Source organism: Colias philodice, chromosome 10, assembly GCF_061535455.1.
Source record: "Colias philodice isolate Cphi_HAF_F1 chromosome 10, ilColPhil1 Martin Lab GWU primary, whole genome shotgun sequence".
Taxonomy (NCBI): Eukaryota; Metazoa; Arthropoda; class Insecta; order Lepidoptera; family Pieridae; genus Colias; species Colias philodice.
Window position 1 is genome coordinate 4,269,229 of NC_143095.1, and position 16,338 is coordinate 4,285,566.

General features: G+C 31.5%; 6 protein-coding genes across 7 annotated transcripts in view; 3 read left to right on the forward strand and 3 right to left on the reverse strand.

Moving 5' to 3' along the window:
- Positions 1–16,338, reverse strand: part of LOC149485123 (putative carbonic anhydrase 3) — a 404,335-nt gene that overhangs the window by 308,778 nt on the left and 79,219 nt on the right. The gene's annotated exons all lie outside the window — the stretch shown is intronic.
- On the forward strand, positions 286–732 carry LOC149485135 (protein PET100 homolog, mitochondrial). The gene has a single exon (XM_089699880.1). It carries the CDS (start codon positions 449–451, stop codon positions 662–664), a length of 216 nt encoding a protein of 71 aa, XP_089556006.1. The 5' UTR covers positions 286–448; the 3' UTR covers positions 665–732.
- Positions 765–2,899, reverse strand: LOC149485136 (solute carrier family 67 member A2-like). The gene is made up of 5 exons (XM_089699878.1): positions 2,690–2,899; positions 2,480–2,611; positions 2,266–2,395; positions 1,623–1,841; positions 765–1,520 (listed from the first exon to the last, which is right to left on the reverse strand). Exons 1-5 carry the CDS (start codon positions 2,729–2,731, stop codon positions 817–819), a joined length of 1,227 nt encoding a protein of 408 aa, XP_089556004.1. The 5' UTR covers positions 2,732–2,899; the 3' UTR covers positions 765–816.
- Positions 4,034–5,734, forward strand: spn-F (C2H2-type zinc binding domain-containing protein spindle-F). Its single transcript, XM_089699881.1, has 2 exons — positions 4,034–4,960; positions 5,279–5,734. The coding sequence occupies exons 1-2, from the start codon at positions 4,216–4,218 to the stop codon at positions 5,635–5,637; spliced, it is 1,104 nt and encodes a 367-aa protein (XP_089556007.1). The 5' UTR covers positions 4,034–4,215; the 3' UTR covers positions 5,638–5,734.
- On the reverse strand, positions 6,525–7,592 carry mRpL32 (mitochondrial ribosomal protein L32). The gene is made up of 4 exons (XM_089699882.1): positions 7,406–7,592; positions 7,083–7,322; positions 6,844–6,971; positions 6,525–6,744 (listed from the first exon to the last, which is right to left on the reverse strand). Exons 1-4 carry the CDS (start codon positions 7,491–7,493, stop codon positions 6,607–6,609), a joined length of 594 nt encoding a protein of 197 aa, XP_089556008.1. The 5' UTR covers positions 7,494–7,592; the 3' UTR covers positions 6,525–6,606.
- qless (decaprenyl diphosphate synthase subunit 1 qless) overlaps positions 8,309–16,338 on the forward strand; it is an 89,357-nt gene continuing 81,327 nt past the window's right edge. For both annotated transcript variants that reach the window (XM_089699954.1, XM_089699953.1), the window contains exon 1: positions 8,309–8,513. In XM_089699954.1, the coding sequence (XP_089556080.1) occupies positions 8,364–8,513 (150 nt within the window). In that variant the 5' untranslated portion in view covers positions 8,309–8,363. The remainder of the gene's footprint in view (positions 8,514–16,338) is intronic.

Genomic DNA, 16,338 nt, shown 5'->3' on the forward strand with positions numbered 1-16,338 from the left:
TTGCCATGCTAAATTATAGTCAAAACTTCGATAGGAACTTTTAGAAATCATGTGGAATCCAGTCCGGTAGTTGCCAAAACCATAGTCCTTATTTATAAAAACGGTCAAATCACAGTCTGCTACTAATTTTCATGAAAATTAGACGAATTCACAAAATTAGACAAATTATTGTTTTTGACATATTTAGCAGTCTGTGGAATGTATGGCTCTATAATCTATTCTATCAGGATTCAGCTCTGAATAACGTAGGATTCTTTGTTCTGAGGGATTCAGCTGTCAAAAGCAAAGTACTGTGGGCAAAAGTGTCAAATGTCATTATTTATTTTTGCACGATCTAGCTGATAATATTGTGAAATCTTTATTTCGTGAATAAATTAATAACCTTTATATAACAAGGAAAGAACCTTGAGCATATTTATTATATTATACTTTCAAACACAAACACGAAATGGGTAACTGGAAACTGGAAGTAGCAAGAATGGCTATGTATACATCTTTCCCGGTAGCTTTATTCTTCTTTTTTAATCAGCCTACGTATTTTGAAGAGTGGGTTACGAATACTAAACGGCAAATCTTCCCACCAGAGAATGTAAAAGACAGAGAAGCCTTCCAACAGCTCATCAAGGACATGAGAAAAAAGCAAATGCAATCCCTTGAGGACTGATTTACGGGTTACCTTTAGTGCTAGATTTGTTAATATAACATAGATTTAATTAAATATATGTGAAGTTTAATCCATGTTTTTCATTTTAAAATTAAACAAATTATTGGAATGTTTGTAACATTTAATTTGTACTTTGTGACTTGTAAGTAGTGTTATTCCACTTTTTCGTGTCTTGTTTTATAACGATAACTTAAAACAAGTGCTAAGACATTGGATGCTAATGATGCATATATAACATATTTGACACCCATATAGTGTCCGATCAAACCAGAAACCATTGGTGAGAGCACACCTGATAAAGATGCAATACTATTGGACGCACCTATCAAAGTACCTTTGTGTTCCTGATCCTTCTTCCTCAATATCATTTCCAACGTAACTAACCTACCCACAGCATTTCCAATAGACATTGGAACTAACCATATAGTGTAAATAAATATGTTATATGACAAACATAGTCCTAAAATTGAAATTGAAAGGAGTAAAAATACATGGTAATTTCTTGCACTAAAGTCCTTATCAGTGGGATAAAAACTATTTATATATCCCATGGAAAAGCTAGAAACTGCACCTATAATACCTTGCAGGGATATTACATAACCCACATGTTTTGGTGTAAGGTCATACTGTGATTTTAAATATAATGCATAATTTGAATAATAGACACCCATTGAAAAGCCCAAAAGTGCCTTAAACATAAACACATCCCAATATTGTGACCATTCAACTTTGGCTAATTCTTCAACAGATTGTTTACTATTAGAATAGATTAGTTGTAAAAAATTATGTTCTGGATTTTTCTTAACAGCATTCTTATTTATCTTGATGCTGGTCTTGGGCAGCATATTAACACAACCTGTAAGGATAATTAATATCAAATAATTATTTCATCATTTATATGAATTTAAAGTAATGTATTTTGTACATTCATTGGGTTTGTCTCTGAATTAGATTTTACCTGCATTCACTATAAACACAGTTGCAACAATTAAAGATATATAGAAAAATCCATTTTCTGGAAAATCTTCCGCTATATGTCCTCCAATAACAGGGCCCAGAGTCATCCCCATTCCAGAAATAGCGGCCATCTTCCCAAATATAACAGATTGTTTTTTTTCATCCTTTTCATATTCAGGAACCAGAGCCTTTGTTAATAATTGTGTTTGCTTGAATAGCCCTGAAAGTTATTTTCAGACATTAAAAAGTACAAATCCTCATAAAATTGTATGTATAGTGTTTAATATAATAAAATAAATATCAAACTTTTTATTTGACTTGTAGTTTTATTATATATAAAACAAATGCTGATAAAAAGTATTGATAGTTTACCTTTGATAACCTATACTAATGTAATATTATAAATAATGTTAATATTGAACACATTTTCTCACACTTAGAGACACAGATAAAATTTTTCTAAGTTGAATTTTAGCACCAAGTACAAAAAATTAATTTATAACATTTAATCAATTAATGTAGTTCTACAAGGTCATTGAATTATATTGTATCTAATTTGCAAATAGATTAGGAATAATATGTCATAACGTTAAGAAATACATGCATCAAACAGTAAAGAATATCAATCATTTTAAAATATTTACCTAATATTGCTCTCAAGATGATTATGACTATAACAGAAGTTGTTAATCCCAAAGCCACATAGGCTGTGGAACATATAAATAAAGTGTAAATTAATATATTTCGACACCCCTTCAAGTCACTTAAACTGCCCTGAAAAAATAAATTCATGAATGGCCATAACCTTCCTTATATCCATATATATTTATATTCTGCGATACAACAGTGTTCACTTACTATAAGTGGTCCCGATCCCAACTGAAATCCTGAATACATCGAACCAAGTAAGCCAATATATAATTGATTCCCTCCCATTTGCCGAACATGATTAGGTATTAACGGAACTATAAGGCCAACCGCTAACAAATCCTATAATGAAAAAAGGTAATTTGCAAATTTAATTACGTATATTTTATTCATGATTAGCAAAGTATAAATTATACATACCAGAAATGCAACCAATTTTATAATGGAAATTGTATAAGTCATTTTATTTGTTTTATCCAATTAAACCATTGAGTAACAAGTATAATATTTTGTTTCCAGTTTATATTTATAATGGTGGTCGCTAACTCGAAAACTAGTTTAAAAACTTTACGATTATATTATTCTTCAGAAATCAGACTTCAAACTTCAAGGCCTTCCTGTCTGACATTGATAGACCACTGTCCATTTGACGGCTGACAGATCACAGAACTGTCACAAAACAGCTGTTTACTCAGAGCAATAAACCTAGCTGTTTAAGTTTATTGCCAAGAGTAAAATGTAGGTATTTATTCTGTCTTTTTATTTTTTAATAGTATGAGAAGTCGATATTTGTGCATTGCATTGGAGATTTCCCTCAAGCAGCAAACCACCTTTTTTTTTTTTTAACGTTGGGAAATGCATTTACGCATCCCCCTCTGCAGTTTTCCTGCGTGAGGGGGTATGTGGGACTCGCGAAAAGCCATACCCACTAAAACCCAACGGTGGCCACCGATCACCTTCGGCGGCAGGGGTTAACGCCGCCTACGTGATGAATGCCGCAGCTTGGCGACTCGCCCGCGCCCATAAGGTGGCAATAGACGTCGGTATCCTAGAATAACGCCGCCCTATTGCCGGGCTATCCACCTCCTGTCACAGGGGGGGCCCGGTTTACTTGCAGCGAGCATAGCTACAATATGCTCGTTTCTACGTAAACCTCCCCCTGCGCTAGTTCGTCCAAAAGTATTTTAAGGCTGATGCTGGGCATAAATGCGCCTGCGTCTGCCGGGTCTGCGTTGGCGCAGAGGATCCGCCGAAGGGTCATTCTCCCGGGCCCTCTCTGCAACTTCCTTTGCCTTCATCACAGCCTCGCAAAAGGCCACGACCGACTTCCAATGAGTGTCCCCACTGACCATCATTTTGGCGAGACCCTGTAGAGTCAGCTCTTCCTCTCGCAGCAGGGCTTCAAGAGGCCCTCGCTCCACCGTCCAGGCCGGGCATTCGGCCAGTGAAGCAGCAAACCACCTGGGCTACGATGATGGTATGAACTTCCGTTGCAGATTCTTCTCGCTAGCCATTTCTGACAAAAATCATTATTAAATTTCTTAAATTTTATATCCTTATATCCGTATTCCACCAGACTGATGTTTCAGTATTTTAATATATGATTAAAATTCATTAGCATTAATTATTTAATTCATTTAATTATCATTTAATTCATTTATTATTTCATTAAAATATGATAGAAATGTGGATAGAAAACATTATGAAGTTCAGTACCACGGTCATGAAATAAATATAAAAAAGTAATCCTTTGACAGCTATATTTGACATTTGTAAATGTCATAAAACTGCAGATATTTTTAATTACAAAAGCAACAGTAAATATTTTTTATTATTTAGTTTTCATTGCTGTTAAGTTAAGAAAAATATATAGTAAAAATATGCATTAAAATTACTTCACACTGAGGAATTCGCACTTTTGTTTTATTTCCATAATTAAAATAAAAATGGATTCATCTTCAATTGTAAGTTCTAACAACGATACAACGTATCAGACTACATTAAAAGGAGAGTACAACAACTTTAGTGTCCACGAGCTAGCTCTTCATGCGATGCGTGATAGATGTTTGTTACTGCAACGAAGAATAAATGCGTTAGAAAATGATAATAATAAACTGAAACTAGATATATCAAAAACAGATAATTCAACATACAATCCATTGCAAGACGACGAAAAAGTTACACTACAGAAGAAGATAGCGGAACTTAACAAACAGAAGTCACAACTTTTGCATCATGTGTTCTTGGTTCAATGTGAAAATAAAAATTTGTGGAGAAAAATTGCTTCATTAAAGGGTCCTGAAAAATTACCTGTTAAAGAGCATACCAAACAACCTTTAATTCGTACAAATACTTACATTCACAGTACACCAAAAGTGAATACACAATATCAGGAAAAGTTTTCAGAGTCAAGCTTGGAAGAAATATCATTGAAATTGATAAATAGCTATATACAAGAGAAATCACAATTGGTTGAACAGTATGAACAAATGGCGCAGCTACAAGAGTTGGAAGCTGATAGTGCTCTAAATGTGGATTCTATAGGTTTTACTTATTTGGAAGACCCTGATACTGATTCATTAAAAGAAATACAATCCCAAATTGAAAAATTCCAATCAATAAAGAAAGAAGTTGCACAGCAGGAAAAAGATTTAAAAACAGTTATATCTAGAATTGAAACTTTATTTGGTGGTATGTAGTACTCTAAGAATTTACTGTACTTTGTATAAATTTAGAGTTCAAAATTACTCTAAGTATAAAGTTATTATATTTTATACAATAACTTGTTACATTTAAGTTTATTTCTGCAAAGAACAGTAAATAAACAAATGTAGCTATTAAATTCAAAGCAAGTGTTTGTTGTTTTGTTTAGCAGTAAGCCCTTTTATAGCAACAAATAGGATGAATTGCAGTTGTGTATTGGAATCTAAACTAATGAATTAAAATTAATGTTACCTGTACCTAACTAATGTAAAGTAAGACACTAATAAGTAATTTTATACATTTCAGATGGCTATAAATGTTCTGCATGCTCAAACAATAAAGGAAAGACTATAAAAATGGAAGACAAGGAAACTGAAATAAGCAACAGTCTTGTAAATTTTGCAACTCAAACGGATTCCATATTATTTGATAATTTCATTGAATTGAATACAAGTTCAGATAATAAAAGTATCCAAGATGATGGAGAGAATGACAAAAGTACAGAGGCCTATGACAAAATTTGTCCTATGTGTGGTGAATCATTTAAAAAGGAAATTAACTTCTCAGACTTTCAAACACATGTAGAAAGTCACTTTATTGGTGAAACTGAAATGGATTCTTTAGATAATTTCGAAAACCCAAGTTCTTTTGATAATATTTCATAGCTGTATTTAAAATAACAAGCTAAACATTTAAATTATTATGGCTAAATAATTGATGCACTTACTTTTTGAAGATCAAATTGGTAACTATGATTTTAAAGTGTTATGAATTTAATTTATAAAGGGGACCATTAGATTAATTTGGATTTACACTTTAATTTATATGTATGATTACAACATTGAAGGCATAATACAAAGACTTATATTATTATAAATTTCATAATTTTGTAGGGAATATTTGTCACAATTGCATTCTTAATTTATTCTTAGCTTACACAGTTATACGCTAGTTTTATGCACCTTTTTTCAACATGTAATTTTTATGTTTTATTTATACTTAATTGTATAAGTTAACAATGGTATGTTATTTTACATAAGGAAAATGGGAAAAGATAAAATGATGCAATTTATTGGCTTCAATCATAGATGTATGTATATTGTGTTATCATTTTTGTTTTATATACTAGGTACTAGCATTCCAATTTCCACCTGAGGCTTCATCACCATTTTCTTCTACTTAAAATAGGTAAGTATGAAAGCCTTCTGCTTGAATAAAACTTGAATATGCTGTGTGTTAGGATATCAGTGTAATTTTATGTAGGTCAGGATAAATTACCAGCAAATTTTATATAGCCAGTTCCAAATTATTAAAAGACATAGATTTAGGGCTTGCTTGCCTTTTTGTCATATTATGTTCCAGTTATGTTCACAACAAAGTGAATAATGTAGCTAAGGTATTAAAGCTTAAGAAGTAACATTCATATTTGAATTGAATTATCATTATAAAACTTTAATTTATTAATATTTTCTTAATAATTTATACAATTATTTTAAGGTTAATTTTATGAGTTAAGGTAATTTGTATTAAATGAAGGCATTAAATAAAATAATTTTAACTATTTTCACCTGTGTTTTAATCATTTTATAATAAGTCTATTTCTATCATCAAATTATTATATTTACAAACTACATCTATGCTAAATCTGTTGGTTTCACATCTGTAGACTCTGAAGGTTGTTGTGTAGTTTTTTGCAACAAATTTTTACTGAAAAAACTGGGTCTTTCTTTCTTCATTTCAATAATTCTTCTTCCTTCCCAAAATTGCTTAGGCTGTAAGCAAAGGTAAATAAATGATATTTAAACTGAAAATATTATTTTATTTGAAATTTATTAATGAATGGGCTTGATACTAAAAATAAAACAGCATACCTGTTCTGGTAAGTTTTCACCCTCATACAAAACAATGACATCATTTTCAATCGGCTTATTTCCCAACTTTTCAACTATAACATCTTGGATTTCTTTAGTTTCTGCTTCAATTTTCTTATAACAGTTACCTGCACATAACAAACTCATTGTAAACTTCTTTTTTAAATATATTGCCAATCATTTTAAGATTTAGAGGTAGGTAAAAAACCTCTAGTTGATTAATATGATTTGAAACTTACCACATAGCCGACCTCGCTCATGATTATGACCACATTCATGACACACAATTATGTTTGTTTTAGGAACAAGCATTTTCCAAATATAATCAGGTGATCCGAATTTCCTTTTCCATCTCTTTTCCACCGTCCTTCGAAATTTCGGTACTGCCAGAAGGAATCCATCTCCAACAATATCCTTCAAAGAAAACTGCTTTCTTTGACGTTGGACCGGATTTTCGTGGACATAAGCAAGCGCTAACTCTGTAAATAATGTTTACGGTTCAAAATTCTTTTTCATTCAAATTATTAGAAATAGATTTTCATGTACCTAGATAATAACTTACCATTTGGTGGATGTCCCAACATATTCTTCACATTTTGTTCCACAATACGAATCATTCGAATTATGTTTTGAGTCACACGCGGGATCATAGTGAATACTTTATAATATATTTTAATTATTTATGAACTAACCTCAATAGCTTCGAATCTCAGACCAAAAATCAAAATCCCAGAAGGCTCAAGGCAGAATCTAAACATTGACTTTGTCATTCGTAATGTCGAAATTGACATACGTCAACCACAGATAATACATAAGGAGATAATGACAAATAACAATTTCATAAATTAGTAAATATTATCAGAACGAAGTAAAATATTCCATATATTATTTCAAATAAATTTACCGACATTTCATAAGAGATAAATTAATCAATATACATAATTTAAGCAAAAAATAAAAAATGTTGTGTGGTTTTATGAATCCACGGTAAAAGTGAAACTATTCGAACGGTTCCGAACACTGCTTTGTGTAGCGCATGTCGCGTGATGGTCGGCTGCCGAGTAGGTATACCTACTCGGCAGCCGCGCGCTACACGCGACATGCGCTACACAGAGCGATACACGCGACATGCGCTACACAGACCAAAAAGTTTGAGACGATGTAATAAAAGTTTCACTTTAATAATGAATGTAGTAGCGGCTGCCGAGTAGGTATACCTACTCGGCAGCCGCGATACACGCGACATGCGCTACACAGACCAAAAAGTTTGAGACGATGTAATAAAAGTTTCACTTTAATAATGAATTGTATACGTAGTATATTATTATTAGTCTGTGGTAGTAGTTATGTCAAAAAGACTAGAATCTTACAGTGGTCAAACTAAATAATAAAAACAATAAAAAAAAAAACAATTTGACAAGTGACAATCAGCTGTCGAAGAGGGGAGGAAAAGGCCGAATGCTTGTGTGATAGCATGTTATGTAGTTCATGTCCTCAAGCGTTTCGTTGCAGTTGTAGCTATGGCGTGTTTAAGTTCGAGTAGGCTCTGTGCTCGTGTACAAGATAAGTTTATGTGTCAATTTGGACATAAAGTTCGAAGGCAGACTGTATTTGTGAAACTCAAACCTCCCGGACCAACTCCATTGCGGATATTTGGAAAGACTTGTCAGGTTAGATAACATTTAATCAAAAACATACAGAATTTAATAAAAAAATGAATAATAGGTACAGGAGTTTCTATAATCGATAAAGCTCAATATTGGTAGCATCCCTATATCTACCTAAAAATCTTACATTATCTTATGTTCTTATTTTGACAATTATCCTTTTTACATAACAGCATGACATTAACCTATAAGTCAGCTGATCTATTTCATAATATTATTATTGAATGAAGTAATAAATTTTATACAAATACTGTTTGTTTATATTTCTAAAAATAACATTGCTGGGTGTAACTGGTATGAGAAAAGCTGAAGTGAAATCTGCAAACAGTGGATTTCGTTTCAGTACATACAGCTTCGAGTAAGCCCGCCGATTTTGATTTCTCCTTGCTTTTACTTTTGCAAACAAATTCATGTCGTTGACTTTTAAATATTTACTCTTAATTATTTTACCTATACTGTAACACTATTGATGTAACCTTCCTTAAATGACTCATTTTCGCTGTTATTAGTGGTGGCCTTAATTCTATGGTTTAGTTCGCATTAAGTGCAATTAAAATTATGAGAATTGTTTGTGATGATAATTTTAACGATGCATTATGATTTATCAAGTACGTTGATTTTGCAAAGCGTAGAGAGATATAAAGGGGAGAGTCGCGAAGTAAGAAATGCTGCAAGCGGCGACGTAGCGTTGTGCTTTCTCGCGAAACGTACGAGCATGCAATGTAAAATCTCTACAGTCATACTGACTTTCTAAACAACAATTATTTTTCACATTAATATTTCATTTAGCCTCTTCAATAGCGATTGAAATCTTTGTTTATCGACTTGGGAATAATTGATTTGAAATAAACGTAAATAGAAACGATAGCTAAAATAGATCGCGAAATTTTGCTGTTTTATATTTTTTATTAAATGTTTCCAAATACGGATTTAATTTATAAATTCGTAATTTTGTGTAATATTATTTTTTAATAAATTAATTCTCTTCGCTCACTTTCATTTGGTCGATTAGGAAAACAAAAACCGTGACACAACAAAATATTTTAACCAAGGAAATTAGGTAGCTGTGTAAAAAGTTTACCATTATTATTTTAAAAATTTCGTCAAGGTTACAACAATACAGATAAAAATCAATTAAACTTATTACTAACGCAATGTATATAAATATAGCATCCTTTCTCTAGAGGAAATTATGTATATTAAATGTAAATATTTCATGTTGTTAGTGAAAGTTGTGAAATTATTCGTCGAATTTTTAATAACTCCAAAACTGGGTAACGGACTCGACTTGTTAACATCGCCATCGCGTCCGCGTCTCTCGCTGTATGAAGTTAATAGCCTTTCTTATTTTATTCTAGTTCGTTTCGCGAACATTGACCTGGATTACTTTAATCGTCAACAAAATCTAGCCAGCAATGATAAAAGTTATTGTATAGCAGCAGTGAGTTCACAAACGTACTGGTGTTTACTTTTTCCGAGCTTCACATTTCAATTTATTGATAACTCGAAGTTCTTTATGACATTGGACTTTAACCCAAATTCATAATCGTTTATGATATCGCATCAATTTCTAAATAACTAAACATTTTCAAAACCGGTCGTGTAGTATTAAACATGTCAAGATTGTTAAACTTCGTAGTATACAGAATAGAGAGCCTAGTTTCAATACCAGTGTGTACGTTTCAAGCTCCCCACAATAGTCAGTTTCAGTGCTGTAATAAGTACGTGTTATAACTGTCATGAACGCAGGCATTATTGTCCATTATTTGGGAAAATGAATCGGTCGAATGGATCGCGTGGCACGTAACGTCCTGCGTAAATGAAGCTCACTAGAAATGCGGAACACACAACTATTTGTTCAGTCGACATTATTGTATAAGAGTTTGCAACAACGCATACGACGTAGCATATGTTATTTTCGACTTACAACATTTTCTTCGATTCCAACTTACGTGATTACAATACTTATACATAGATGAAAATGCTTCGTTGTACAGACGTAAACTGCTTCCTATGATTTCTTATTCTGATTAGAATTAACCTATTTTAATGTTAATTTTGTATTTAATATTCAATTTTTGCAATTGGGAATAAATCACCCATAATGTTCAAAGCTTACGTAAATTGACGTGATTATCACATAAATAGGCGTGGGTACCAGATTGTGACACACAGAACCCGTCCTCTTGTTGGTATCTATTTTATAATTTATTTTGGACTCTCGCTTTCGCATCACTACATAGTATAAAACAAAGTCGCTTTCTGTGTCCCTATGTCCCTATGTCCCTTTGTACGCTTAAATCTTTGAAACTACGCAACGGATTTTGATGCGGTTTTTTTTAATAGATAGAGTGATTCAAGAGGAAGGTTTATATGTATAATAACACCCATTAAATAGTGGAGAAGTACTGTTATTTTTGAGGTTTCTAATGTGATGTCGTAAAAAATTACATTTTTTCCGATTACATTGCAAACGCACGCTGAACCCTACGAGTTTTAACAAAATAATGTACTAAGTATTATACACTTTGAAAAGGTCTATAGAAAAGTCCGCGATGGTATATATCTATCTCTTATGGATAACCCACAATAACTTTTTTTGTCATTTACTTTTTACGGCAAATAATGCCTAATTTTCGAAGCGATTTTAACCAATACAGCATTAATCCTTAACCAATTAAATACCTTGAATACATTGTTCATTTAATATAGATCTATATGGCCCTTTACACCGTATGATTTAAGTGAATATTTTCGAAGATATTACAGATTTAAAAATTGCGGGACGTAGCGTTTGCGGCGGTACCGGCCGACCGCCCGGCTATATATTTTATACCCTTGCGAAGCCGGAGCGGGCCGCTGTTTTTTATACAACGTTCACAGTTTTTCTGTAGTGTATTTAGTATCAGCATTGCACCCGTGCGAAGCCGGGGCGGGTCGCTTGTTGTTTATATAGTAGAGTTTTAAAATTCCATAACACAGGTTATAAACTTTGCCACAATAGGTAAAAACGTACCTAATGTGCGTCTTCGTATATTTGAACTGTGATATTCTAGTTAATGCATACTTAGTAGATATATCTGAGACGATCTCCGATTACGAAGTGTCCTTGTACGAATGTTTAGACTAGTATAATTGGGCAATCACTTCTCATCGTCTCTGGACAGCAAACAATGAACGCATCATGGTTTGACTGTACACCTTAATCACAATATTTTAATCATGTAGATAATTACTGTGTATTGAAACGTCTACGACTCTTTGAAATTTGTTTCTTTGATTAAAAATATTGAAGATTAAGTCATATTTAGAAATTGTTATAACTACCTCGCAATTAACTACTATTTGATGATACGAGTAATTAAACTGGACAACAGCTGTAGTTAAATTTAAGGTGGAATCGAAGAAGCATTCGCTAATAAATATAACGCTCACAAAATTTAATTGTAGCTAAACGTATATTTGTTAATACAAAACGAAACACGAATATAATAATATATAGTAATGTATAAGCGTATTACAGATTTTGAGAGCGTAACGAGTGCATATTTAGCAATGCACAAATAGTAGATACTGCAACACTCATGACGATGGAATTGCGTTTTTAAATTAGGACGAAGGTAACGCGAGACTCGATCTTACTTGATTACAGTTTCTCATTTAAATATATTTGAATTATATGTTTAGAATTCTCTACATCAGATTATTATATTTGATAGTAATTTTCAATAATCAATGAGTGTTCTTTTTCAACGTTTATAACGAGCGCATTCAATGAAATGATTTGTTATAAAGTTTGTGTATGATAACAGATGTTAAGTAATAAATTCAAGCATGTTATCAGGTTCAATATAACGATATAATATATTTTTATTCATTACAGGTTATACAGTAAGTTTAATTATTAATATTAATCTACATGCAATGCCTTCATCTTAAACCTTCTTGTAACCTCGGATATAATTGCACCTTCTAATCTCGCCATTGCAAAAGAAATGAATTGTGTTTCATGATTTTCTTGTGAAGTTAAAAATTTTAAAGACGATTACAAGAGTGCTGATAAACAAAACTTACACTAATTCCAAAAGGATATTTTATGAGCTATGTTTTAGATCTAGATTTCAATAAATTAGCCTTTTGAATAAGAATAATATGTAGCACAGTGTAGCTTTACAATATATAAACAGATCGAGTATTAATTGAAAGAAGCACCACCAGTTTCTCTTGCAACCCAATGCATATTTTACCATTAATCCAAGGATCTCAAAGCTATTCTCGAAAGGTTTTCAAATTGACCAATTATAATCGTAAATTGTAAAGTTCTCATGCGTCCTTGGATTTTAACCTCTCGTTCGATGGAGCGGTCTTTGACCGACTTGCTGGCTGTAGCTCTGTACCTAATTATAACCTTCGTCTTTCGATTACCCACTTTCAAGAATTCGAAATACTTGTACATATATTGAAATGTTAGATGGTACTCTATTCAAGCGCAGCATCTATTTACTTGTCTCTTAACAATTAAATAATAAATCAAATGACCTTTTAAATATAATCTGTCGTTATAAAAATAAAGGTCATCAAATATTTTTTAACGGTTGAAATTTTTTATTAAATTCCTTTTTAAGTAGACGTAATGAGAAAAGTAATAAATAATTAATAAATAGGAAAAGTATAATTTCGTTTATATAAACATACTTTACAACTTGTCAAGTTAATTTTAAATAAATACAATACGCGAAACGTAATTTAAATTCCTCACATTACCATAAAAGTTATTATAAATACTGTTAATTTATACAAAAAACTTTTTATTCCTAAGAAGATACCTGAATCTGTTAAAAATGCTGTTGCGGAAGATATTTTGATGTGTTTGACATTCTTATAAGAATTTTAATTAAACAATTTGCAGCTTTTATATGTACATGAGATACTATTTCTTTATTTAAATATTTCCACGGTTGTTCATAATTGTTCATGTCAAAAAAGTGATAAACGCACTTTAAAATAATTATTCATAAAGGTATTCAGTTGGTAAGGTCACTGGTATGGTATCCGGGATAGGCATTTAAAGGGACTTAACTCTTAATATGCATTTAAATAAAATTATCAATAAACTCATGCGGAAATATTATCCGTCATCTGTTGTTGACCATTTTATTATTACTCTGAGGAATCCCCTTTACGAGATGCAAATTGAAATTATTGCATTACTTTCGTACTCAAGGACATTAATTGTCAACATATTTTATTTGTTTACACGTTGTAGATACTCGTTGAATATGCAGATTGTAGATTTGTTGTTTATTGGAGTACAAAATAAAATAATAAATATTATAGTCTATTATTTACATAGAAAGTAGAAAGTGTTGTATTTAAAGTGTATTTATAAACCATTTTATTAATTTTGATGTTATAAGATTTCAATATAAAAAACCTGCGTACGCGCATAGGTAGCGCGTTTAAATCGTTTACATGTAGAGATCGTAGCATGCGTATAACCGTAGAGCCAAAACTTATGTAGAACTTTTAGTAGGTAAATATTATACAGTGTAGATATAGCAGGTTTCTCACTTTTTAGATTTCCATTTATGTAGAGGGTATTTGCACTTAGAGTGGGTGTTTGGATTTTATACAATCTATTCAATATTATTAAGGAAAAAAAGAAGTAAAGTTTTTAACTTTATATGTCTATAGCGGGTAATCTTCAGAAGTACTGATTCGATCATGAAAATAGATCACTTTCACTAGCCGAATATGTAGCGTAGTTAGTTGTAACGTTTTAATCATAATTTAGCAAATCGCATTTGAATTTTATGCACTCTTAATAGATGCAACATATCAACATTTTTAACAAAAAAAAAATAGTTTTTAAGGTTGTTTCTTGGTTAATATTATAAATAGTTTTGGGCTAGAAAGTTTTTTTGTGAAATGACCGTAAATAATTTTTATGAATGACGCATAAGTACAATAACATATAACTTATGGTAATTAATTATTATAAATGTACAAGTTGAGATGTTCGATGCAATTATTAAAGATATTTATTATTTGTTTAAGAAACAATTTTATAATTCGTATAGTTTTAAGTGTATTTATGTGCAAAAAAATGATTGATTGTCGTGTTGTCTCTTTAATGGTACACACCTCATACATCTCTGGGGAAACCAGCATCTTGAATAATTCAAGAATGCATAACTTTAATGTCATCACGCTTCTCGTTAACAATTAATTTATTCCAATTTGTAGCCTACGGAAATTGAATGCAACATTAACAACGGTTTTTCATTCAATTATTCAACGTAAAGTAATAATTATTCATTCAGATATCGATCGACGGCTATAAAAAGAACTGTGGCGGGCGCCGCACGAGAAAATGTCTCGTGATTATATTAATTAAGGTGTGGTTTCTATACCTTTGTTATATCAGAATATCTGTCTATTGATGGTCATTTCTATCAGATTAATGCCAAGTCTAAACTCTTGATAAATTCTGTTTTAATAGAGATACCTTGACCGCTAGTATTGCAGCCACGCTATAGTCAGGGCTTGCGTGTTTTTCATAATCATGCAATTATTAAATTTAGACAGTCTGCTATTCCTGTATATGACGTATATTTGGAACATATTACGTAGCACTTTCCTTTCTTCCTCTGGCACGTATCAACTGTACGTTTCTATTTTAAGAACATTGGTATTGTAAGTGTTCGCAGTATTTGCTTTCTATCATGTTTTAATTGTTATGTGCGATGCGGACACATGCAATTTTACGTGCTTCAATGTTGTTTATCATTACATCGATCACGGATTTGTTTTTTAATATATTATAAGCGCATAACTATTTAATGTATTGTAATGCTGTATTGTAATCATTTAAATATATTTAATGTTATGTAGTGAAATGGAATGGATTGGCTATTGGAAAAATAATGTTCAAACCTTCTTACGTAGCATGAAATACGTAAGGCATGATAATATTTATGTGATAAGGGTAACATCTCGGTGTGACAGTCTCTATTTTCTCTGAGAAGTGGTGACTGAAACGGGATTTACCATTTAAGTACCATATACTTATTTACCTTCTCAGCCAATTTTTAGCTACTCGTGTTTGGATTCCTGTAGTATCAATATGATTAGATTTTTACTACGATTTGAATAATATATTACACAAAATTCATATTTTTTGAACTACATAATATGTTGCTTGGTAATATTATATTAATAAGCTCGAATAAAGACGCATTTCTAAAACTTAAAAAAAATGCAAGAATTACATAAGCTACCATAAAAATCGTCAAGTAAGTAAACCGTTTCAAATGATTGAATTTTTTCTTGAAAGAAGGTGTGTTACGTTTAAAACAAGTAAAATTTGTATTGTGTAATAATTCATAACAATCAGGTATCTATCTGGGCGTATTGTTGTACGAACTAGTATTGATGTTAAAATATTGATAATAAATATAATTAACTGGAGTATTTATTACACGGATTTTGTTGTTGCGTTATAATATTGGCCCAATAGGTTAATACTTATTGAATTGATAGGAGGGGATAAATTTAAGATCCTAAGAAATACAGTTTAAGTATATTTTGAATAAGTAATGCACAGAAGCCGTTCAATATAAATATAAAAGTAAAAAAACTTCAGAAAGACAATTGAGAAAACCCATTTTGAAAAAAATCAAGAACAAGAATGAAAACCCAGTATCATTTAAATGATGATTTTGTTTATGTTTCCTATAAATTTTACCAATTTATTGTTTATACCATTATAATGCGAGTATACTCTTATCCAATATGATACGAAGGTGGGTATCAATATTGATAAACG